This window comes from Littorina saxatilis, linkage group LG4 (assembly GCF_037325665.1).
Source record: "Littorina saxatilis isolate snail1 linkage group LG4, US_GU_Lsax_2.0, whole genome shotgun sequence".
Taxonomy (NCBI): domain Eukaryota; kingdom Metazoa; phylum Mollusca; class Gastropoda; order Littorinimorpha; family Littorinidae; genus Littorina; species Littorina saxatilis.
Window position 1 is genome coordinate 51,617,962 of NC_090248.1, and position 24,808 is coordinate 51,642,769.

The 24,808-nt window shown below is 40.4% G+C and overlaps 3 protein-coding genes across 9 annotated transcripts in view; 1 reads left to right on the forward strand and 2 right to left on the reverse strand.

Moving 5' to 3' along the window:
- The window catches only part of LOC138965628 (host cell factor 1-like), a 43,321-nt gene extending 41,075 nt beyond the window's left edge, over positions 1-2,246 (reverse strand). The window contains 2 exon segments of the mRNA XM_070337804.1: positions 462-683; positions 2,082-2,246. Coding sequence (XP_070193905.1) covers positions 462-683; positions 2,082-2,241 — 382 coding nt within the window. The 5' untranslated portion in view covers positions 2,242-2,246.
- Positions 1-24,808, reverse strand: part of LOC138965038 (prestin-like) — a 127,495-nt gene that overhangs the window by 8,223 nt on the left and 94,464 nt on the right. For 5 of the 7 annotated variants that reach the window (XM_070337157.1, XM_070337159.1, XM_070337161.1 and 2 more), the window contains 3 exons: positions 23,093-23,147; positions 21,835-21,956; positions 14,569-15,532 (listed from right to left, as the gene is read on the reverse strand). In XM_070337157.1, coding sequence (XP_070193258.1) covers positions 15,257-15,532; positions 21,835-21,956; positions 23,093-23,147 — 453 coding nt within the window. In that variant the 3' untranslated portion in view covers positions 14,569-15,256. Of the gene's footprint in view, positions 1-5,662; positions 12,536-14,568; positions 15,533-21,834; positions 21,957-23,092; positions 23,148-24,808 lie in introns of those variants that run through there. The other 2 variants (XR_011455272.1, XM_070337160.1) reach the window with 2 other exon arrangements.
- LOC138965039 (transmembrane protein 187-like) lies at positions 2,516-5,681 on the forward strand. Its single transcript, XM_070337164.1, has 2 exons — positions 2,516-2,718; positions 3,039-5,681. The coding sequence occupies exon 2, from the start codon at positions 3,051-3,053 to the stop codon at positions 3,915-3,917; it is 867 nt and encodes a 288-aa protein (XP_070193265.1). The 5' UTR covers positions 2,516-2,718; positions 3,039-3,050; the 3' UTR covers positions 3,918-5,681.

Genomic DNA, 24,808 nt, shown 5'->3' on the forward strand with positions numbered 1-24,808 from the left:
TGTTCCCCATGCAATAACTCGAGGTGGTGAATGGTTTTGAGCTTTCAGGTGAAACGTGGATTGGCAAAGTAAAAGCCAATCAGGCTGATTGTTTGATGTGTGGAACCATCGCGGCTTTGGATTTGTGTTTCCGAGGACAACGATTGTAAGCATTCACTCTCAAAGACCCAATCAATGTTGATAATTACCGCGGCGACACATAGTCAATTTGCAACTTATCTCTGTAATCGCAAAATCCACAACGAAAAGTCATAAACACTTAAAAGAAATATGCTCAACATTTACTGAACTCACAGGTATGATCGCAGCTCTGTACATTTTCAGACTGGAAGAAAAGCGTCAACAAGCTATGTTTGACGTCACATACACGGACGGACGGGGGGGACGGACGGACGGACGGACGACTCGGGTGAGTACATAGACTCACTTTTGCTTCGCATGTGAGTAAAAAAAAACCTTACCCAGTCGAGGACAAGGTGGAGGAGCGTTTTTGGGAGGCTTGGGTTTGAGTCTTTTCCACTCCCAGCGGCTGGCCTGCAGTTCATACAGCTCATTGGAGTACTTGCCATACTCCACCATTCCACCAAAGACGAGGATGCGAGTTCCATCGCAAATAAAACCATAGGCTGCACAACCAGGTGGTATGTCTCCTCGCACAGCTGGGACAAACCACTGGTTTGTGGCTGGACAAACAAAATGGAAGAAAATTTTAGTTTGGCCACTTTCCAATCCCAAAGCAACTACCTGTGACGAAAGCATCTGATTAATATGCTGACTAGGTACTATAACCTACCCTCAAGCAGTCACGGTAAAATTGAAACTAAGAAAGGCTTTGCAACAACATAGTTTAACTTTCAGCTTATTAAACCCGATCAAACTTCAAAGCGTGTGGAAGTGTCATGACATGCAAAAACAGCTGAAAACCATGGTTTGTATAGAATGTCATTCATCATTGTTGGGAGTATGCAAATTACAATTAAAAAGAAAACAGTGGGAAGAATGGAAACATAACACTAATACTAGTAATAGACAAGAAACTGCAGGCCATTTGCAGAGAATATTTGTATTTCCTTTGACTGAAATCTACCTCCCAATGCATACCTGTGAACCGAGCTGTCAACTTTGATTTTGCACACAATCTTTCATCAATACCCCCTCCCCCCCCCCCCCCCCCCCCCTCCACTTGAAATCACCAACTGACCAAGTCAAATAAAAAAAAGGTTCCAGAAATGTCAAAAGCAACATAAATTTGGGCCACTCAATCTGGATAACTAAAAGATATGGTAAATAAATGCATGTTCTGGAGAGAAGAGGATGAGCATTGTTTGGATTGTGATATTCAGTGCTCGCAAAACTCTCTCGTCCTAAGTTACCTCCCCCTCTCGTCCTACATTACCTCCCCCTGGTCCCCTGAAATTATGACAGGCGGCGCTTCCCCCGGCTCATTAACATACATTTTTGAGGCATTCAATTTACCGTCACAACTACGGCACGGCTGTCGTTAGAATTGTCAAAATTAATTTATCATGGTATAAAATTAACAGTTCGTATGTACTCAACAAAATCAAACGCAAATTTCCAAGTGAAAAATCAATCTCGTTCCGGCGATATGTAAATAGAGACCAATGCGGCAATGGCCGCTAAGTCGGTCATTCCTCCGATTCAAGCCGATAACGAAGTGATTAAGCTTAATTAACACTGCAATTAATTCAACACTGGCATAGCAGCAACACAAAACCAGAGTTAATATCAAGGATGCAATCAAGTTTGATTACAATAGGACAAAAGGTTTCTGTACAGGCAAAGAGTATTTCAGCTCGGAATTTCTGGGCGCCGCCATATTTGAAACTGTTTATACACATGTTTATTTTGATCTAGTTTAGGACACTAACATTGCTAAAGTAAACTAAACAGGTTAAATATTCAATTCGAGGCGTCCTGGACATTATCTTTCTGCAATTTTAAATGTTAAATAATTAGTTAAAAGTTGTGTTGCCGTTTCATGTTGTCCCCATAAAGGGCGCCATCTTGGGAAAAAAGCAATAATGGAGCCGCACAGATACCGAAAATAGTGCACTCACTGGTATTAAAGACATGAAGCTCATCGACGATTCCCTCATTACCACCGCCGAAAACAATCATCAAATCTTTGATTGCGACAGCTCGATGGCCATGGCGAGGTCTTGGACATGGTCCTGTTGTATTTGTAACCCGCTTCCACTTTAGTATGGGAGCCGCCATATTGTTAGCTGCAAATGTGATGTTAAATGCCCGTATGTACAAACAGGATCACATGACCTTGGAAAGCGTTAAATTTGCATATTGGGCTTGACTTTGATATTATGTAATGATAAGTAGATATTTTTTAGTCAGAATAATAGATCTCAGAAAATAGATTAGTTGTTTGTAGTTATTGACAAACTTGTTGCTTCTTGTGGGATTTAATGTTCCGGAAAATTGCGAAGAATCACGATATGCTATTTACATTGGATACACCGAGGACGATAACTCTAGTGTGGTTTTGCGATTATTCCCCTTTGTATTGTGGGGCGTGCGTAGGCCTGCACTGATGAAGATACATTTTTGATGTTGTTGTTGATGTCTCTGTTTTGATGCAGTCCTTGATGTCTATGTTTTGATGCAGTCCTTATACATGTGTAGAATATTGCTTCGTTCCTGTTCAAACACACATTGTGATCCAGATTCGCCGACACAAAGGTATGTTGAGATCAGTAAGCAACTCCCTGCACAAATAATTAATAACAATATTCTTCTGTAAAATTCTATGTTATTGTTGGCACAGAGGAGGGAGAGAGAAGGATGGATCGAGAGAAATAGGCAGAGAGATTGTATGTGTGTGTGTGTGTGTGTGTGTGTGTGTGTGTGTGTGTGTGTGTGTATCAGTGTCAGTGTGTGTGTGATCGTGCTTGACTTGGTTAGAGTCAATTTAATATAGTTTGTTGGGACAAAAATCATGTGTTGGCTCTTGTTAAGTTTAAACACATTGCACATCTCGGGTTACATTCCCTTGTTTTCAGGTACTTCTCACCATGCCTGCATACAGAGTGAGCAACGGGATGAGAAAGTCGGCCACCAACCCACCTTGGACAGCTTTGCAGCGTGCCTTCATCACAGTCATACCGGCCACCGTCGTCATGATTCTGATGTCGTGCTCGGGACTCTTCTCCACGGTAACGACGGAACTTGGCCTGGGGCACTACGCAGAGAAGCGTCCGTCATGGTTTCCCGAGTTTCTGCCAATGCCTCTCAACACCATCATCAATGTGGGATACACGCTGTGTGGCCTACACTGGTGCTTCTTCATTGCAGAAGCAAATCGCAGTGGGATTGTGAAGTGTAATGACGCGTTTTTGTTTTTTGCTTTCAACACAATGGGTTGTCTGTACGGGTTTGTACAGCTGTACAGAATCTTGTTCCAGACGCAGAGCAGCGCTGTGATAGATCAGTGGTATACGCTGCCTTTCTTTATGCTTGTTTTTGTCTGGGCCGAGACCTTCAGAGGAAAATGTTCACAGCAGAAATGTTACAAGCTCATGTTGGCTTCAGTGAGCAGCTACCTGTTGACGCTTTTTACATCAATAGGGTTTGAGATCGCTCTCGGATGTCACATTTTAATAGCCGTGACCGGTGCAGTGTTGCTGTATTCCAAGTACCCCTCAGAAGACACATTGCAATACATTGTTCTGGCGATTTTGAGCTGTACTGGATTTGTGGTCTTGAAGTTGTTGGACCATCATCTGGTTGAACTGCACTGGATCTTCAGTTATATTTCAGGGCATTTATTATCCAAGATTTGTGACATTCTGCAGTTTCATTTTGTTAATGAATTTTTCTTTGGCATGATTTTTAACAAAGTTTTGGACCCAGCTTCCATAGACAAATTCAAAATGCGTTGAAAAAGCATGTGTATATTTTTATTCTGAAGAAAAGAACCGAGGCCAGACTATCATTTCTACGTAATTAAGTTGCATACAGCCGGTGGTTGTGGGTCCGTGTGGACCCAGAAGGGTGTTTAATTGCAAATATCTCTTAAAATAGTTGGAATTTTTTAATTAGCTTTTAAGAATACCTCAGGCACCTAAAAATCTCTTATGTCCTAAGATTTCAGCGAGAAGTAATAAAAAAAAAAAGGTCAAATTTAGATTACCAACATCTTTGGGCTGTGTGGACCCATGTTTCTCAAAGAAGGAAAAGCGTGCATCTTTGAGAAGCATGGGTCCGCACGGCCCCACTATGTCTTCCGTGTGTAGTCGATAAACCAGACTGGCGAAGGTTAATTAAGGTGAGGGAGTTTTGATTTCTGACAATGTGTATGTTGAAGCAGTACTGCTTAAGTTCGCATGTTCATAACTGTATGCTTTAATATGAACTGTTTGCTTGTTGTGATGGAGCAACCAATGTTTGCGAGTGCGAGAGCCATGATTTGTTTGTATACATGAAGTACATATATCAGTTTGGAAAACAGCCGGCGTGTACTGGATTTAAACTTACTAGTGTTGGCTATTGTAATGTAATCCTATCGGATCAGGTACACCTGCATCTTACCTGAGGTTTTCTCCAGTCTGAAAGACATGCAGTGTGAAATATCAAATGCTGACAACAATGTGTGTGCCATTTCATTGCTTTAAATGTCCAGTCACAAAATTATGAAATTATGTTCAGTAGAAACATTGTTATTTCAAATGTGTGTCAGTTGTCAGTTTAGCAAAGGGCATGGTAATCATCGGCTCTTGATGTATATTATTTTTAATTTAAATTCATGTGCAAATTATTCCGTCCTGGAGTTGCTAAGTATGCCTTGCCGTCATCATTTATATATTGTTTTAATTTATTATTCTTAAGGAATATTAATATGTTGTTGTGCGTTATTAACAGCTATTGTATTTTCAGCGTAGCAATAGCGTCCGATATTTAGACGAGACAAGTATAATGCCGACGAGTCGAAGACGAGTCGCATTATACTTGTTCGAGTCTAAATATCGGACCCTATTGCTACGCTGAAAACACAATAGCGATTATATAGCTGTTATGACCTTGATTTGTTGTTCCAAACTTACAAAATGACAGTTTTTGCGTCGATGCGTTGATCTCAGGTTTTGATAGCAGACAAACTTCTTACGCGCATCATGTTCGCGCAGACATGTACACCGCTACACGCTTTCTGACTTTGTAAGAAAAACTGACTCCAAGTGCATTCGACTTCACAGCACAGTTGTTGAAACAGCCTTTTAAGTTGTCAGTGTATGCTGTTGTCGATAGAAACATCGCGGTGGTACAGATGGGTGAACCGGAATCATGCGTCGGCCATTTTTCTCAATATGCTTTTGGATATTGAGTAAAATGGCCGACTTCCGCCGCATTATGCTTTGATGATCGGAAGAGACCATCCAATCACAGCCCCCGAATTCCCCCACGTGTTCATCAGAATAGCTATATATTCACTTTGTTTTCGATGTTTGACGCAGACAAATGCATACAAAATGAGGTACATGTAATCTACACAAAAGCACAAACAATTTCTGAAAGTTGATGTTTTTGGCGAGTGCTGATTATCATAGACTTTGTTTTATCTGCATTAATAAGCATACGATTTGCAGAACACCACTCCGAAAAAAAGAAGAAGAAAAACACACACAAACAATTGTGACAATTTGGTGGTAGTTTTTAATTTTCAAAGATAGATATGTAAAGGTATGCACAAATATAAAAATACTGACATATAATTGGAAACATCATGATTACAAAAAACACTACAAAGCTAGATTTTTGTCTACTGTATTTTTTATTTATTGTTGTTACATGTTATACAAATTTGATCTGTAATGGTGAAATCATGCACAATTCAGATCATCACATTGCATTGCAATAGGTGATAATATATGCATATGTTTAAATAACTCAAATGGGTGGGATGGGGGATGGGAGGAGGCAGTGAGTGCAAGTTCAAAGATCACAATCATTTTATTGAATGAATGATGCTGTTCTGCAGTGTCATTCAGACGTCTTTGGTAATTTCAAAGCGTACTACATATAAAAAATATTATATGTGGTATTTAAACTGCGTGTTGTCATCTGGTAAAATCTTCATATAAAATCTTAAGCTTGGAATCACAAGTTACATACATCAACTGAATGACAAATAATAAACACTGAAAAACCCTTCCTCTATTTTCATACTCTGTACATGTAACCGTTTTGATTTCATTTGGCGACACTCCTTTTTACTACATTTTGTCCATATATTCTGCATACCCAACATGACTTGCCTGGTAAAAAAACAAAGCACAAAGCATTTCTAAAAAGAGTGAAATACAGATAAATAATAATAATATTTTTCATGGTTATTTATTAACTCAACAATCATTCTATAAAAAAAAAATCGACAAAACATGATGCTTTATTTTCTGGTCACTCGCACAATCATTTTAACACAAACCTGAGAAGGAAACAAAAACACGGCAACATCAAAGTTTGATAAAGAAACTTGTTCCGAAATGCAACAAATATCAGGTCAGATCTACAGCAGTCCCTCTCATGAACGGACACCCTTGGGCCATAGCAAAACTGTCCGTACATTGCAGGTGTCCGGTCACGGGAGGGGTGACCACACCACCCCCTCCCCCATACACTCACACAGAGACACACAAACAACAGGATTGTCTATGCTAATCACTTCTTGTGGCTACTAAACAATAACAATAAACTCCTAATACTTCTTTAAACGTTCTGTAAAAAGGATTTGTTTGAAAAGTGTTGAAAAGAAGAGATAAAATAAATCCTCAAGGCAGTGAACACACTCACCATGCACTGACATACGGAAGCAGCCACACAAACACAGCACAGAGGAGCGTGTGCAGATGCTTTGCAAGAATAAGCTTGAAAACCAGTTTGAATAAATAGCAGCAGATAGAGGTGCATGTCATAATCAAGTAATTTATTTGTTTCTTGTCTGGCTTTATTGACTGCATGCCGATCATGTGGCATGGCAGTGACTTTTCACTCTTCAGTCGGAAATACACTGTACATAACACAGCTCCCACTCTCCCTCACTAATGCCTACCCCAAGCCGTGACAACTGATGCTTAGAAATTGTGTGGAAGAGTACACCTCTCTATTTCTCTCCAATGCTCTTCCTGCTGACATGCGGTGACACCGGACACCCCACAGAGTTTAGCCAGCTAACCCTCCACCCCCCCCCCCCCCCCCTTTCTCTCTCTCTCACTCCCTCCAGCCATGTACTGTTGGGGGCTGTGACCAGAGAGGCTAGCTGCACTGTTCACTCAGAGCAAAACCAGTTGACTGTGTCGTAACTTTTGACAAAGCAAGACAACTGAAGGGTTCATAGATTAGGCAACCGACTCACTGGTCAAGGCTGAGGGGAAACAAGAGTATCTTGTCAATGAAAGAGGTTACACACAGACACACGATGGGTACACATGCACTCAAGTTATCAGTGACTGTCATCACACCATTGCGGCTGTGATCTTTGTACCAAGAGCCGGACTGCTCTGTTATCGATTTTGTTGTGGTGAAAATTTGACGATGGTCTGTCCGTACATTGGAGGTATGACCTGCTGTTGGGACCGAAAATGAGTGTCCGCGTCCACGTTTTGCAGGTGTCCGTTTAAGGGGGGGCAAATATAGAAGGAAAACACTCCGTGCCGAGCAAATGTGTCCGTACATGTCAGGTGTCCGCTCACGCCGGGGGCCGTACATTGCAGGGACTGCTGTACAGCAGTCCCTCTCATGAACGGACACCCTTGGGCCATAGCAAAACTGTCCGTACATTGCAGGTGTCCGGTCACGGGAGGGGTGACCACACCACCCCCTCCCTCATACACTCAGTCACACAGAGACACACAAACAACAGGATTGAGTCTATGCTAATCACTTCTTGTGGCTACTAAACAATAAACTCCTAATACTTCTTTAAACGTTCTGTAAAAATGATTTGTATGAAAAGTGTTGAAAAGAAGAGATAAAATAAATCCTCAAGGCAGTGAACACACTCACCATGCACTGACATACGAAAGCAGCCACACAAACACAGCACAGAGGAGCGTGTGCAGATGCTTTGCAAGAATAAGCTTGAAACCCAGTTTGAATAAATAGCAGCAGATAGAGCTGCATGTCATAATCAGGTAATTTATTTTCATCTTGTCTGGCTTTATTGACTACATGCCGATCATGTGGCATGGCAGTGACTTTTCACTCTTCAGTCGGAAATACACTGTACATAACACAGCTCCCACTCTCCCTCACTAATGCCTACCCCAAGCCGTGACAACTGATGCTTGGAAATTGTGTGGAAGAGTACACCTCTCTATTTCTCTCCAATGCTCTTCCTGCTGACATGCAGTGACACCGGACACCCCACAGAGTTTAGCCAGCTACCCCTCCACCCCCCCCCCCCCACCCCCCCCCCCCTCCCTCTCTCTCTCACTCCCTCCAGCCATGTACTGTTGGGCTGTGGCCAGAGAGGTCAGCTCCAACTGTTCACTCAGAGCAAAACCAGTTGACTGTGTCGTAACTTTTGACACAGCAAGACAACTGAAGGGTTCACAGATTAGGCAACCGACTCACTGGTCAAGGCTGAGGGGAAACAAGAGTATCTTGTCAATGAAAGAGGTTACACACAGACACACGATGCTGAGAACTGTGGCCGGTTTTTCACTCTCTTTCGCTCAGGACCTTCATCGACTGTGGTTTCTGTTGTTTACGTCCAACAGACAAGAATGAAGAGCACAGTGCAGTTTCATATTGGCATCTTCGCATGTACTCCACTCCTGACCAAAACTACCCCTCCTCCTGATGGGTACAGGTGCACTCAAGTTACCAGTGACTGTCGTCACGCCATTGCGGCTGTGATCTTTGCACCAAGAGCCGGACTGCTCTGTTATCGATTTTGTTGTGGTGAAAATTTGACGATGGTCTGTCCGTACATTGGAGGTATGACCTGCTGTTGGGACCGAAAATGAGTGTCCGCGTCCACGTTTTGCAGGTGTCCGTTTAAGGGGGGGCAAATATAGAAGGAAAACACTCCGTGCCGAGCAAATGTGTCCGTACATGTCAGGTGTCCGCTCACGCCGGGGGCCGTACATTGCAGGGACTGCTGTACAATGGACATTGAAAACCTCACAAACTGCAGATAAATATCAATGATGTACTTTTAGTATATAAAATGACATGAGTATATTGGCAATGTGTGAAAAAAATATCCTCTTTGTCAAATATACACTTATTTACAGAAGTTACAAAAAGCCATATTCAACAATAAATGAGTTTTATCGCCACTTGGACAGGTTAAAAATTACTGATACATTTATCAATAAGAACAATTGTATTTTACTCAATAACAACAAATATAGATGTTTCTGAGATACAATATCACACATTTTTAACAATATCAAAACGCATAAAAGTTGGGGTTTTTTAATAGCTTTTTTCTCTCAAAAGTTGGTGGAAGGAATAACAAGCTGCACATTTATGATAGAGTACGGTACTTCTGTGCAATGATACATTAGAGAAACAAAGATTCAGACACATGGCTGCATTCGAAATTACACAATACTGTGACTAGGGAAGGCAACCAGTCCATGCAAAGATCACATCAGTGAGATATATCTGTAGCAACAGAAAGTGTTAAATGAAGCACCCTAATCAAGAAGAGGGTGGTGGGTGGGGAGGGGGAAAATGGGTGGGGAAGGAGGGGGTTTGGAGGCAGTTAGTAGTTGGTGCAACAAATCTTTGGTGTCTGTTGCCAGCAGTGTCGCTGGTGGTGTGACATTAATGAGTGAAATCAAGTCAACCAGCTATTCAACCAACCAAAATTAACTAATGAAGTGCTTGTAAGAATATGCTTATTTACACTACTATAAGAACTTATGAAAAAAGACAGTATTTTATTTCCATTATGCAGTATTGTTCCCAGACTTGGGGAACAATTTGGACCTGGATTGATAATGTGTATAGGTCCAAATTTCCTGGCTACAAAACAATTGTTCAATCAGAAGATCTACATGTCAAAACTCGAACCAGATGTCGGAACAAGTCACATAAAAAATTTTATGTGACAGTGTCCAGAGACTGAGGCTAGAGAACAACATTGATTATGTATTGTAATTCAATCAAGTTTGCGTTTTAATGAAACAGATCCTGTGATTGGTCAGAATGCCCCAACTCATTAAAAATTACCGGTCATTAATTGTCGATAACCACTTGCTAAAAAATCCATTAACAACCTGCTGGCGAGGCGCATTGATACAGCCTCAACTAGTCTCGGTTAGCTTTGAGGGTCATTTTACAAGTAGGAAATATGAAGGCCAACGAAATACCGAGACCATAAGGTATGCGAAGTGATGACGTCGAATACGTGACGTAAGTTGATGCATGAATTTTTCCGGACTACGTCAGTCAATTCCAAAGATCGCTTTTGTGATGAAAAGAATTTGTTTTAGAGTTTGCTGTCCAGAAACCCGTCAAAAAAGAAGGGAAAATGGATGTGAAAGAAAACCAAACAGGAGCAGAGTGATACGATAGGAATACAGAGACATATTTCTTGGGACTTGACCCAGGTTGCAGGTAGGTGGCCTGAAAGTAGTGTGTGAACAGAACAGAACCAATTCTGTCTGTTTACAACCGCATGAAAGCAGGAAAGAGATCGTCGTCAGATGGAATTACAATAACATTAACATGCTTCCATTTGAAACTTCTAGGTCTTAATCGTGGATTGACGCCCTCCCAAAGTCTAATTGAAGCGCTCCGTCGGGCTTCAATTAGCTTTTGTCGGGCGTCAATCCCCGATGAAGACCTTGAAGTTTCAAATGGAAGCATGTTAATGTGTAATTAGTACGTGCTATGACAAGGCCTTTCTACGAAATACGACACACACCCTGGCTTGTTGGCTAACGTGAAAAGTAGTCTTTGAAGACAGCTTCTTTGCTGGTCAGGCATGTCTATAAGCACACATGATTCAGCTCATTTGAAAGGCAGATTGCTGTAGTTTGTGGAATGTTAGGGTTCACCAACATGATATGCAGAGCCTATGTGGTATGTAAAATAATGCTTTGCACAGATCGTGTAAAGACTAGGTAGTTTTGGCCCATTGGACCAACCCTGTATGGAAATAAAACAGAAATAAAAGCAAAAAGGCAGAATGAATAAACAAGTTGTACATGCTAATGAAAGTTTCAAATAACGGAACACCAACCAAAAAATGATCCTTACATACCACCAACTGCAATATCAACATGGAAGAAACCAGCCAATCTTGATTAAATATCACATTATGTGAAAAGGAAGTCAGCAAACATGCAACGCAAAAAGGAGATGTAAACTGGTGTTATTGTTAGACGGGAATGCAATGCAATCAGCATGTGAATTGCTCTGGCAATGCAGATTTTGTGTCATATTATCACTGCTTTCAAGGGAGCACTCAGGTTAATTGTAAAAAAAATATATTAAAAAAACGTAAATAAAGTGAACAGCAGGAAATAGTAAAGGGTAAGCACGGCAAATCGAACTGGCACTTCAAAACAGCTTTGAGCTTTTTAGTGAAAACATTTTCAGTACATGATGTGTTTCAATTTCCAGTAATAGGTAAAAGATGAACTGACATTTGACTGCACATATTATTATACACAGTTCAAAATACTGCGCATTTTTTCACTCTGAAAAAAACCACCTACATCACCAAACAACATATTTAAAACATAGCAGCGATGATTCATACCCAACAGCGGTAAATCGATAGAATGAAAATTGTACAGGTAGGGTCTCTTGATATTTTTAAATAAATTCTGGCCAACAGATCAACTATCTTTATGTCACTGCCTCCACAATCTCATACGACTGCATGAGGCTTGCCTTTCCACAAATGCAGAATTAAAAAAACAAGACAAGATAATAACACAGCATAAAGGCAATAAAAAGATAGATTAACTTTAAGTACATAAACATACAAAAGTATAAAACTGTGTGCACATACCCAAACACACACACACACACACACTAAAAGACACACACACACACACATGTACACACACACACGTACACACACATGTACACACACACACACACACACACACAAGCATTCTTTCTCTCTGCTCCCTGATATAAGGCAGGGAAGACGCATGGAAATGGGAGCTGAGAGCCTTGAAACAAAGGTTCAAATATGAACACAATCACACTCAACCAACTGTCCTACCACATCCACTCAGTCTTCCCTCGACCTCATGACACCAAGTCTCTCTCTCTCTCCGTCTCTTTCTCAAAATTCTGCAATGCGTTTCTGCATTTAGAAGCAAAGTAAAAGGCTGCCATCACTAGAAGTAAAAAGTTTCAATGCACTGCAACCCTGGCATGATGCCTGGACAGAAGTAGTGCTATTCATCGAAACACATCCTCGTAATTTTGATGAACTCTGGAACAATGGTGTCATTCCTTTTGTGTTCATTGATGGAGAACACATTCATGCCTCTGGAATGAAGTCATCGTGCCAGGAACCTGTTCATGGCTGAAAAAGACAGATTTGAATTTTGTTTTGTTTTTTTGTTTTAAAAAACACAATTGACTGAACTGCTAAAAAACATCTAAGTATGTTGGACATTTTGTAAAAGCGACAGAAAGAAGTTTCAATCACACTAGAAAGCAGAATTTGCTAATACAAGATTCAAAAAATAACACCCGTTTTTAAAATGCGTTTTCTGTTGTTGTTGACGAATGAACATCACTGGAATTAGTTCATATTGCAAGGATGAAAGCAAATAAAGAATCTTCACCCATTTGTAGTCATTGCAGATTTAGAGGCGATCAATTTTGTTTGATTAATGAAAGCAGAGGGGAAAATAATTGTATGGCGAGACATCTGAACCCCCCCCCCCCCCCCCCCAAAAAAAAAAGAAGTAGTTTGAAGCCGTTGGAGCCATTCAGAAAACTCTCATTGGATAGTGGCCTTTACCTTTCCCCATTAAAAACACAAGTCAAGATATGAGGAGCATTAAGCAGACCAATGACAATTCTTTATTTAACAAGGGTAATAGATTAAGCAGTGGTCTGCTTTTTTACATCCAGCCCTCGCCCTAAACAGGGACCAACTAAAAAAATGATAACTAAAGTGAAAAAACATTATACATCATGCTCTAAGCCATACTTTGCATTTTAAAGAAAAACAACCAAGGACCGCACGGTTGGCCTAGTGGTAAGGCGTCCGCCCCGTGATCGGGAGGTCGTGGGTTCGAACCCCGGCCGGGTCATACCTAAGACTTAAAAATTAGCAATCTAGTGGCTGCTCCGCCTGGCGTCTGGCATTACGGGGTTCTTTCTTTCTTTATTTGGTGTTTAACGTCGTTTTCAACCATTCAAGGTTATATCGCGACGGCATTACGGGGTTAGTGCTAGGACTGGTTGGTCCGGTGTCAGAATAATGTGACTGGGTGAGACATGAAGCCTGTGCTGCGACTTCTGTCTTGTGTGTGGCGCATGTTAAATGTCAAAGCAGCACCGCCCTGATATGGCCCTTCGTGGTCGGCTGGGCGTTAAGCAAACAAACAAACAAACAACCAAGGACAAGGCAGCAGAGAAAGGAGAGCATTAAGCAAGGCTCCCCATGGACGCCTCACCTAGAGGGTCCATGGACCCCCACTTTGAATGTTTAGAGGGTCCATGGACCCCCACTTTGAATGTTTAGAGGGTCCATGGACCCCCACTTTGAATGTTTAGAGGGTCCATGGACCCCCACTTTGAATGTTTAGAGGGTCCATGGACCCCTACTTTGAATGATTAGAGGGTCCATGGACCCCCTACGCTGAGTTTTAGAGGGTCCCAAGAGTCCATGGTCTCAAAACCCCCTGTGTTCATATAACACGTTGTTATCACGAATAGTGTGATATGAAGTGTCTTTTTTCGTCAGAATATTCGAAGAGGATACTTCAACTATACCTTGTTAAATGGAACACACAAACTCTTTTCTATATCGTTCCGGCGTGAAATTGGCATTTGTGCTTGCACTATAATTGATTGACTACAGTTTATAACAAGTCGCGTAAGGCGCGATAATACAACATTTAGTCAAGCTGTCGAACTCACAGAATGAAACTGAATGCAATGCACTTTTTCAGCAAGACAGTATACTCGTAGCATCGTCAGTCCACCACTCATGGCAAAGGCAATGAAACTGACAATCCAGTGTAGCGCAGTAGTGGTTGGGCTGAGCAAGATAGCACGCTTTTCTGCATCTCTGTTCTTTTTAACTTTCTGAGCTTGTTTTTAATCCAAAACATATCATGTCTATATGTTTTTGGAATCAGGAACCGACAAGGAATAAGATGAAATTGTTTTTAAATCGATTTCGGAAATTTAATTTTAATCACACTTTTTTTCCTTTTTTTTTGCACAGCTTGTTTTTAATCCAAATATAACATATTTATATGTTTTTGGAATCAGAAAATGATAAAGAATAAGATGAAATTGTTTTTGGATCGATTTATAAAAAAACCATTTTATTACAATTTTCAGATTTTTAATGACCAAAGTCATTAATTAAATTTTAAGCTTCCAGGCTGAAATGCAATACCAAAGTTCGGCCTTTGTCGAAGATTGCTTGGCCAAAATTTCAATCAATTTCATTAGAAAATGAGGGTGTGACAGTGCCGCCTCAACTTCTACAAAAAGCCGGATATGACGTCATCAAAGACATTTATCGAAAAAAAAATAAAAATCTGGGGATATCATTCCCAGAAACTCTCATGTCAAATTTCATAAATATCGGTCCAGTAGTTTACTCTGAATCGCTCTACACATACAGACACACACATACACCACGACCCTCGTCTCGATTCCCCCTCTATGTTAAAACATTTAGTCAACCCAGGAACTCTCATGTCAAATTTCATAAATATCGGTCCAGTAGTTTACTCTGAATCGCTCTACACACACAGACACACACACACACACACACACACACACCACGACCCTCGTCTCGATTCCCCCTCTATGTTAAAACATTTAGTCAAAACTTGACTAAATGTAAAAAGAGTACCTACAGTATGCGCGATAGCAGAAATGTAGTGCGTCCCAGGACCCGCTCTTAACAGGTTTAGTGCGTCCCAGGACCCCCTCAATGACTTTTTAGTACGCGATTTCGGCTTCTAGTGCGTATAGGATGCAGGGACTCGCACTTTGGGGAGCTGTGGCATTAAGAGAGACGGAAAGAGACAAACAAAGAGATAATTGAGATTCACACCACTACTTTTAGTGGGTTTTTGCCATCAAGCACGAATAAAACATAATCGACATAACACTGTAAAAGAACGCTCAAGCAAACTTGAGTAGAACGTATGTATCCTAAGCAACAGAGCAAAAATACTTGTGTTACCTTGGAAGAGCTGCCGTTGCCATTGGCAGGGGGAAACACATCACCGTTGCCGCTGGCTATCCTGTGCTCTGTGGAGCCGGTGATGCTGTGTTCCTGGATACTTTCAAGCGACCCTTTGCTTTGTCCATCGGCCTCGTCCTGGAAGACACATGGAACAATTACCACCGACGCTAACATAAACATACCTCAAATTAACAGGAATGTTAATTTTGCAACCTGTGGCACACATTTGTAGGATTTTTTTTGGACAGAAATGCTTGGATTGTAAAGTGCAATCATTTTATGCCCGAGTACTGATCCTGAATGTTAGATACAGTAGAACCCCTCTCTAGCGACCTTGAAAATGTTGACAAAAATCGGTCCTTATGGAGGGGGGTCCTTACAGAGGGAGGGGGCGGGGCCACAAAGAAAGTCACCTCAGATTTTCTTAAAAAAAGAAAACAGAGAAGTTTGAGTTGCTGACGACCGTTTCCTCAAGCAAACTGCTTCGATTTCATGTTTGACATTGTCGATGGTGTCCACCAGTTCTGGTGCATGTTTCAATGCAAAAAGAGTTAGTTTCTGAGCAAGCATTTCTTTACAGCAGTCCCTGCAATGATGAAGGCCCTCCGAGAAAGAGAGTGAAAAATCGGCCACCGTTCTCAGCATCGCGTATCTGTGTGTAACCTCTTTCATTGAAAAGATACTCTTGTTTCCCTGCAGCCTTGACCAGTGAGTCGGTTACCTAATCTGTGAACCAAGTTTCAAGTTTCAAGTTTTATTTATTCCAATAAAACCCCGTGAGGGTACATGGAAAATTAAAAAACACAATAAAAACACATTTCATTCAACACCAAATAAAAGGAACCAAACCTTCAGTTGTGTTGCTTTGTCAAAAGTTAGACACAGTCAACTAGTTTTGCTCTGAGTGAACAGTGCAGCTGGCCTCAATTAGCCGGTGACACCTCTCTGGCCACAGCACCAAACAGTACATGGCTGGGGGGAGAGAGAGAGAGAGAGAGAGGGGGGGGGGGGGTAGCTGGCTAAACTCAGTGGGGTGTCCGGTGTCACTGAAGTCAGCAGGAAGAGCATTGGAGAGAAATAGAGAGGTGTACTCTTCCAAACATCAGTTGTCAGCGCTTAGGGTAGTCAGTGAGGGAGAGTGAGAGCGGTTTGTGTACAGTCCGACTGAAGAGTGAAAAGTCACTGCCACAAGATCGGCATGCAGTCAATAAAGCCAGACAAGAAGAATGATTATGACATGCGGCTCTATCTGCTGGTTTTTTTTATTCAAACTGGTTTTCAACGCTGCTTTGGTATGATGTCAGTGCATGGTGAGTGCGTTCACTGCCTTGTCACCACTTCCCCACCTTTTTCAGAATGTTTTCTTGGAGTTGGATAATTCTTTGAATTTGCGATTTTCCAACATCAAGACTTTTTGCAATCGCGATGGCAGTTTCTCCCTTTTTGTGTCTGTTCACAACATTCACTCGATTCTCGAGAGTTAAATATTTTCTTTTCTTTGTAGACGCCATGTCGATCTCCACTGCTCTTCTGTCCAAAGACTGTCTATTCTGACTGAATTGAACGGTGTGTGTTGGTCACGTGAGTTTGTTTTCTCGATGATTGGTTTGTGATGTTTACTTAGCCCACCCAACCATCACACCTCTCAGCGGTTAATTAGTGCCTTTGCTTACGCAAGACGGTTATAACTGGTTATAACCGGTTTGTCAGTGATGCGTTACGCTGACTGAGTCTTGGCTTTGTCTGACAAAGTCGTTACACAAGCTGTTAGGTCGGTCCTTAGACGTTAGAGCGGGGTGGTCGCTACACTGGTGACAACTATATAAGGAAACACATCGGTTAAAAAAAAAAGGGTCGTTGTGGCGGGGTAGTCCTTAGAGAGGGGGGTCGTTGTGAGGGGTTCTACTGTACTGTATATATGTCACAATACTAAAATTGAATAAAGTTTTGTTTATACTAATCATTTCATGAAATAATGTTCAATAAGAAAATGTAGTTTTACTTTTTTTCTCTCTCAGAACTTTGCAACCAAATATCCACAAGGAAGATGAAACAGTCAATTCTTTGAGCTCTCATTGAAACTCTCTGCGGAAACTGTTATATAAGCAGTAATTTGCCTTGTGAAGACCATTCAGATATGAAACACAGTTTTTTTTAAAGTTTTCCTGTGATGCAAAAATGCATGAATCTACATATAACCACTATGCCACTATATCAATCTACACATTACAAATATGATACTAAACTACGTTTACATATGTGATTGGGCAAAAAACACTAATGCAAAATATCAAAGTATGATTGAAAGAAATTTGAAAAGGATTTTGTAAATTTCCCTTCTGATCAACTGTTATTTAATACGGTGGCTCTATCAAGTAAACCAAACACGTCACAGCCATAAATTATAAAGTACAAATCTGATCAAGAAGACGACCATTTGTTTAAAGCTATATCAAAGTCTTGTATTATCCATTCAAAAGTGCATGAGACTGTTCAAACAGTTATAAAATTCCTTCATTTCTGTCAGAAGATGTGAAAAAGTAAGATGTCACTAATCTGAATTCTGCCACCTTTAAAAAAATCTTCTAAACTTTTGTTCATGATGTATCAGGTCTATTGAGCACCATAAAAGACTAAGAAAAATCAGACTGATTTGGTGCTGGTACAGTGGGACCTGTCTATAACGACACCAAAGGGGTTTGGGTGGCCGTGGTAGTAATGACTCAAGAGACTCAAGACTCAAAATGTTTACTGTCCTCATAAAAACAAGGAAAATTGCCTTACAGTGTCAGGCGATCACAGACATAAAAACATCACATGTATTAAGAATTAAACGATTGCACTTAAAACTAATAACTCTAGCCCGCTTCATATTTGCTGTAAACTTAGAATTAGAATTGCATTAAAACACATGTAAACATCCTGAGCGTTTCTCGCAGCACTCACACTTACAGACACACACACACACACACACACACACACACACACACACACACACACACACACACACTCTCTTTCTCTCTCTCTCTTTCTCTCTCTCTCTCTCTCTCTCTCTCTCTCTCTCTCTCTCTCTCTCTCTCTCTCTCTCACTCGCCATCTTAATGGGTGGTCGTTTTAAAGAGGTGGTCGTTAGGGCAGGTTCGACTGTATTTCTTTTTTCCAATGATTCCTCATGCCCAGAGCACACCATGCTATGTAGGTTAATGAAAACGGTGTTCTTCAGCTTGTTAAAATTATTCATCAATCATTCAGTGTGAGGACGGAAAGTTGGTGGTTACAGTCATTTTTGTGTTAAAATGGATAATAAAGGAGATATAATGAGGGAGAAAAAAACATGAGTTTGAAATTACACATTACAATTTACATTCAATATAATATTCAGCTCATAACAGGTCTTATCAGTATACATTAGACCCTGCACATAAAAAATAAGGAATAGGGGAGTTGAAGGCCATTGCAATTTGCAAATTTATCACAAACACCCTCATTTTTCTTAGCAAAGTTATTAAATGCACAGTCCTTCAAGTAAAAACAGGGGAGTTGAAGGCCATTGCAATTTGCAAATTTATCACAAACACCCTCATTTTTCTTAGCAAAGTTATTAAATGCACAGTCCTTCAAGTATAAACAGTTATGCTCACTATCTCAGACGACGGGTGCAATAGCTTAGTGAATAAGATGTCAGCCTCCCATGTGGAAGGTTTTCTTTCTTTATTTGGTTTTTAACGTCGTTTTCAACCACGAAGGGTTATATCGTGAAGGGGGAAGATGGGATAGAGCCACTTGTCAATTGTTTCTTGTTCACAAAAGCACTAATCAAAAATTTGCTCCAGGGGCTTGCAACATAGTACAATATATTACCTTACTGGGAGAATGCAAGTTTCCAGTACAAAGGACTTAACATTTCTTACATACTGCTTGACTAAAATCTTTACAAAAATTGACTATATTCTATACAAGAAACACTTAACAAGGGTAAAAGGAGAAACAAAATCCGTTAGTCGCCTCTTACGACATGCTGGGGAGCATCGGGTAAATTCTTCTCCCTAACCCGCGGGGGGTATGTGGAAGGTTAAGTGTTTGAATTCTGGTCACGCCTTGTGGGTTACGGGTGGAGATTTTTCCGATCTCACAGGTCAACTTTATGTGCAGGCGTGCAAGTGCTTTATTCTCCTTCGTGTGTACACTGAAGCACAAAACCAGATATGTGTGAAAATTATCCTGTTATCCTGTTATCCATGTCGGACTTCGGTGGATTATAGAAACACAATAAGACCAAGCAAGTGCGTCCTCCAAAATGAGACTGTGGCTGTCTAAATGGCGTGGAAAAAACGGTCATGCACATGAAAACTAACTCATGCAAAACATGAACGTAGAAGAGGAAGAAGAACATTTTCTTCAGGCAAAGCCCACAAAAAAGTGTTCAAAAGTCAAAAGTCAAAAATTAATCTACCCAGGTTTTTACATGGGATAATTCATAACCATGCCTACACTTGGCCACATACCAAAAATCAACATCCACGCTGCTTTCTAGTCAGAGTCGGAGTATTTTTCAGAAACAAGATTGCACTATTAACACCAGTGGCTTTTTTTAGAAACAGATAAAAAAAAAGGTTGCACAGTGCAAAGAAAGGATCCAGTGATCCAGGCTATTGACTTTAGGTATGTGTTCAAGTGGAGGTTTGGCCTTATCCCGTGTAAAGCCTGTCCAGATATGAAATGGTCAGCCGCACATTTTACATTGGAAGGACTGTGCCTTTGAGGGACTCTTCATGCTAACAAACTATTCAAAACTGCTCTAAAAGTTTGATAATTTAGCTTCCGATTCAAATAATGGCATCACACAGCAAGAGAGAAAAAAACCTCTCTAATACTGAAATGTAACGGACTGTTAAGACACTGCTTTGTACAGTGAATGCATAACAATGACAGATGAAGACCCTGGGTGCTTGAAAGTTATGTCTCATCAAACAGTTGCTATTTCTTGAGATAATTATCATCCTTATACGGGGTGAATCCAAGAGAATCGAGCATGGCTTGTGTGTCTTCACTACAACAACAGAAACTCAGCATTCTCTTGAGACTAAAGCCGACTTTCCAAAGTCTTTCTACCGAAAATTGTGCGCCAATGCTTTGGACAGTCAGCTTCATGAAGTCGACTTTGCAAAGTCAACTTCGCCCAATTAATTTGAGGCTAAAGGGTTAAAACAACAAGAAGGTGTTCACACAGGGACCTACATGCTACAATGCTACAAAACAACTAAAGCTCGTGTTCACTTTGAATGTTACGTGTTTCAGCAAGGATCTTGTCTCAATGATCTCACAGGGCAGTATTCATGGTACAAATTAAGTAATCACAACAGCAATCGTGATCTCGTATTGAATAAGTAGAAAACTCTCAAACAAAACAGAACAAGCAAAGAACAGCATATAGAAATCTGGTACAGTGGAACCCCCCTTTTAAGACCCTGTTGTCACACATGTTCTGTTCATAACCTCTGTAAATCTACCTCCATTTTTAAAGCTCTCTCCTTTTGAAGACCGGATTTTTGCGGATTTTTAAAAGGTCTTAAAAGGGGGGTTCCATTGTAAAAGCAAAGTAACACCTCTATATACCTGTCTCTTTAAGTGGTTTCTACAAAATAAACGAGACAGAGAAATGGAACGTTTTTTAATAATCACACAGTGGGATATAAACTATCAAGAAATAAGAACAGAAAATAGAAAAATAAAACCTTACAAGTTTTCTTTCCCCTATTTAAAAAAAAAAATCCACATCATCATGTTTTATTTACAATCCTTTCTTTTTTAACAGACTTTCCTCTTACTCTTCTGCTCTTTGTGTTTACGTACTGGCAGAATTGACTAGACAGGGTCAGTCTTACCCATTTATGAAATATCCATTCATACAGACAACATCACCGCACACACAAAAACACCACCAACACAATACAAACAAACAATCAAACAACAGCATTACATAGTACAGGAAAGGGAATATAAGGCCAAAAAAAAAAAGGGTCTGTTTACGGTAACCCGACCGACCCTATTTTTTTCGCACGACCCTAGACTTTTTTTTGGCATTTGGGGAAAAAAAAAAATAAAAAAAATAACGTAAAAATATGGTTTTTTGGAGAAAAAAAAAATAATAAAAATAAAAAAAAAATCCCGACCTACCGACCCTATTTTTTGGGCCTATGTTACCGTAAACAGACCTATTTTTTGGGGGGGCCTAAAGATCTGAAACAAGTCACATGATTAGGATGAACAAATTACAGCCTTGTGGAAACTTTTCTTGTGTACACAAATATAAAAGATTTGCAGAGGTTAAAACTTTACCCCCTTCACCAAGGAATGAAGAAAAGCAGATAATCTGTCAAGATTAAGCAGAACACCTTTACCAGGTTGGACAAAAAAAAGACAGAAAATTCACTCACCGCTTCTACAATGGCCAGAATTCTCTGAGCATACAACACTGCATCATGAACCGTAAGAAACAGGCACTGCTTGTCGCTAGTGCTGTAGAAACTGGTTTTCTCAAACATTTCACGAACAGCCTCTGAAAATGAAAAATGAAAATAAAATGAAAGATTCGGACTTTTGACTGTCTAGGGTAATCTTCGTTGCCGAAATCACTATATGGTCTCTGAGCCTTTGCTGCACACATTTATTGCAGACACAATTTGAACATTAGAGCCCTGTCATTAAACACAGCTTCTTCTGTTTGTTTGGCATCCTGTATGTGTGTGTGTGTGTGTGTGTGTGTGTGTGTGTGTGTGTGTGTGTGTGTGTGTGTGTGTGTGTGTGTGTGTGTGTGTGTGTGTAACTTTTTCTGCGTTCATGGGCTGCAACTCCCATATTCACTAGTGTTTGCACTTTCTTTCTTTATTTGGTGTTTAACGTCGTTTTCAACCACGAAGGTTATATCGCGACGGGGAAAGGGGGGAGAGGGGATAGAGCCACTTGTCAATTGTTTCTTGTTCACAAAAGCACTTAATCAAAAACTTGCTCCAGGGGCTTGCAACGTAGTACAATATATTACCTTACTGGGAGAATGCAAGTTTCCAGTACAAAGGACTTAACATTTCTTACATACTGCTTGACTAAAATCTTTACAAAAATTGACTATATTCTATACAAGAAACACTTAACAAGGGTAAAAGGAGAAACAGAATCCGTTAGTCGCCTCTTACGACATGCTGGGGAGCATCGGGTAAATTCTTCCCCCTAACCCGCGGGGGGTAGTGTTTGCACGAGCAGGTTTTTACGTACATGACCATTTTTGCCCCGCCATTGAGGCAGGCATGTTCCGCTTTCGGGGGATAGTGCATGTTATAAAAATGTAAAACACAGAGCAAGAAATCCACTGCAACGAGTAAAATCCTTCTCATAGTGTATGTTATAAAAATGTAAAACACAGAGCAAGAAATCCACTGCAACGGGTAAAATCCTTCTCATAGTGCATGTTATAAAAATGTAAAACACAGAGCAAGAAATCCACTGCAACCAGTAAAATCCTTCACTTGAAGAAAATTAACAATCAGTATGATTCAAATGTAAATGATAAAATCTAATGTAATCTCTTCTGTTTCATCTAAATCTACTACAATCAGTGTTTGCTTCTCATTTTGCACTGGAGTATTATAACAACTGACACTCCTTTCCATCACAGAGACTAGTGAAATGCTTGTTTACCTTTACAGCTCGCAAAAAACACCTGGATGGAATAATTTCGCATTTCCATGATGACCTGAAAGAAAAAAAATATATATATTTTACAGCATTCAACACAAAATCCCAACAGTACCGCTCGCCTTCTTTGGTAACCTTAAGCAAGGATTGATTCAGAGGCAAAATCACTAAGAGTGAAAAAAGAAAGAAAAGACAGGACAGAAAGAGAAACAAGAGGCGAAGCCATCAAGGCTCACGTAAGAAATCGACAAACAGTAACACAAACTCAATCACTCAATCACTCCGTCACACACACACACACACACACACACACACACACACACACACACACACACACACACACACACACACACACATACAAACACACAGAAAGAGCATAGGTGAAACTGTGCAAGAAAGCGAGACACTAGATCTAGATCTGTCTGTCTGCATGTTACAAGGACACGACTGCCAACTAGTCTCGGCGCGCTCAAAATAATAATGACCGAGACTGTCAGTACTTCCTTCGCGTGACGTCTAACCCTCTTACGTCATAATGTGACGTCAATGTAATGTCACGTCTTCAAATGTTAGAGTTTCTACCACAGACATACACACGCACAAATGCACGCACGCACGCACGCACAGACAGACAAAGTTACGATCGCATAGGCTACACTTACGTGAGCCAAAAAGAAAGGAGGGAGAAAAAAAAACAAGTCGCGTAAGGCGAAATTACTACATTTAGTTAAGCTGTGCAACACACAGAATGAAACTGAACGCACTGCATTTTTTCACAATGACCGTAGTCCGCCGCTTGTGCATAACGGAGTGAAACTGACGAGCCTGTTCAGCGCGGTAGTGGTTTCGCTGTGCTGCATAGCACGCTTTTCTGTACCTCTCTTCGTTTTAATTTTCTGAGCGTGTTTTTAATCCAAACATATCATGTCTATATGTTTTTGGAATCAGGAACCGACAAGGAATAAGATGAAATTGTTTTTAAATCGATTTCGGAAATTTAATTTTGATCATAATTTTTATATTTTTAATTTTCAGAGCTTGTTTTTAATCCGAATATAACATATTTATATGTTTTTGGAATCAGGAAATGATGTAGAATAAGATGAACGTAAATTTGGATCGTTTTATATGAAAAAAAATTTATTACAATTTTTAGATTTTTAATGACCAAAGTCATTAATTAATTTTTAAGCCACCAAGCTGAAATGCAATACCGAAGTCCGGCCTTCGTCGAAGATTGCTTTACAAAAATTTCAATCAATTTGATTGAAAAATGAGGGTGTGACAGTGCCGCCTCAACTTTTACAAAAAGCCGGTTATGACATCATCAGAAGTATTTATCGAAGAAAATAAAAAAACGTCCGGGGATATCATTCCCAGGAACTCTCATGTCAAATTTCATAAAGATCGGTCCAGTAGTTTGGTCTGAATCGCTCTACACACACACACGCACAGACAGACAGACAGACAGACAGACAGACAGACAGACAGACAGACAGACAGACAGACACACACACACACATACACCACGACCCTCGTCTCGATTCCCCCTCTAAGAAAAAAAGAAGCTTTTTCTCTAAGCCAGGGAACATCATTGAGTCATAGTTTCTACAAAACCAGTTACAGCAGCATCAATTCCCCAGAAAAATAAATAAAGAAAATAACATGACATACAAGGAAAAAAACTATAATCAAGCAAAAAGAAAACTGCAAGCCTAT

Excerpts from the sequence above, each read along its gene's own strand:
- LOC138965039 (XM_070337164.1), top strand. The coding sequence starts at position 3,051 with ATGCCTGCATACAGAGTGAGCAACGGGATGAGAAAGTCGGCCACCAAC.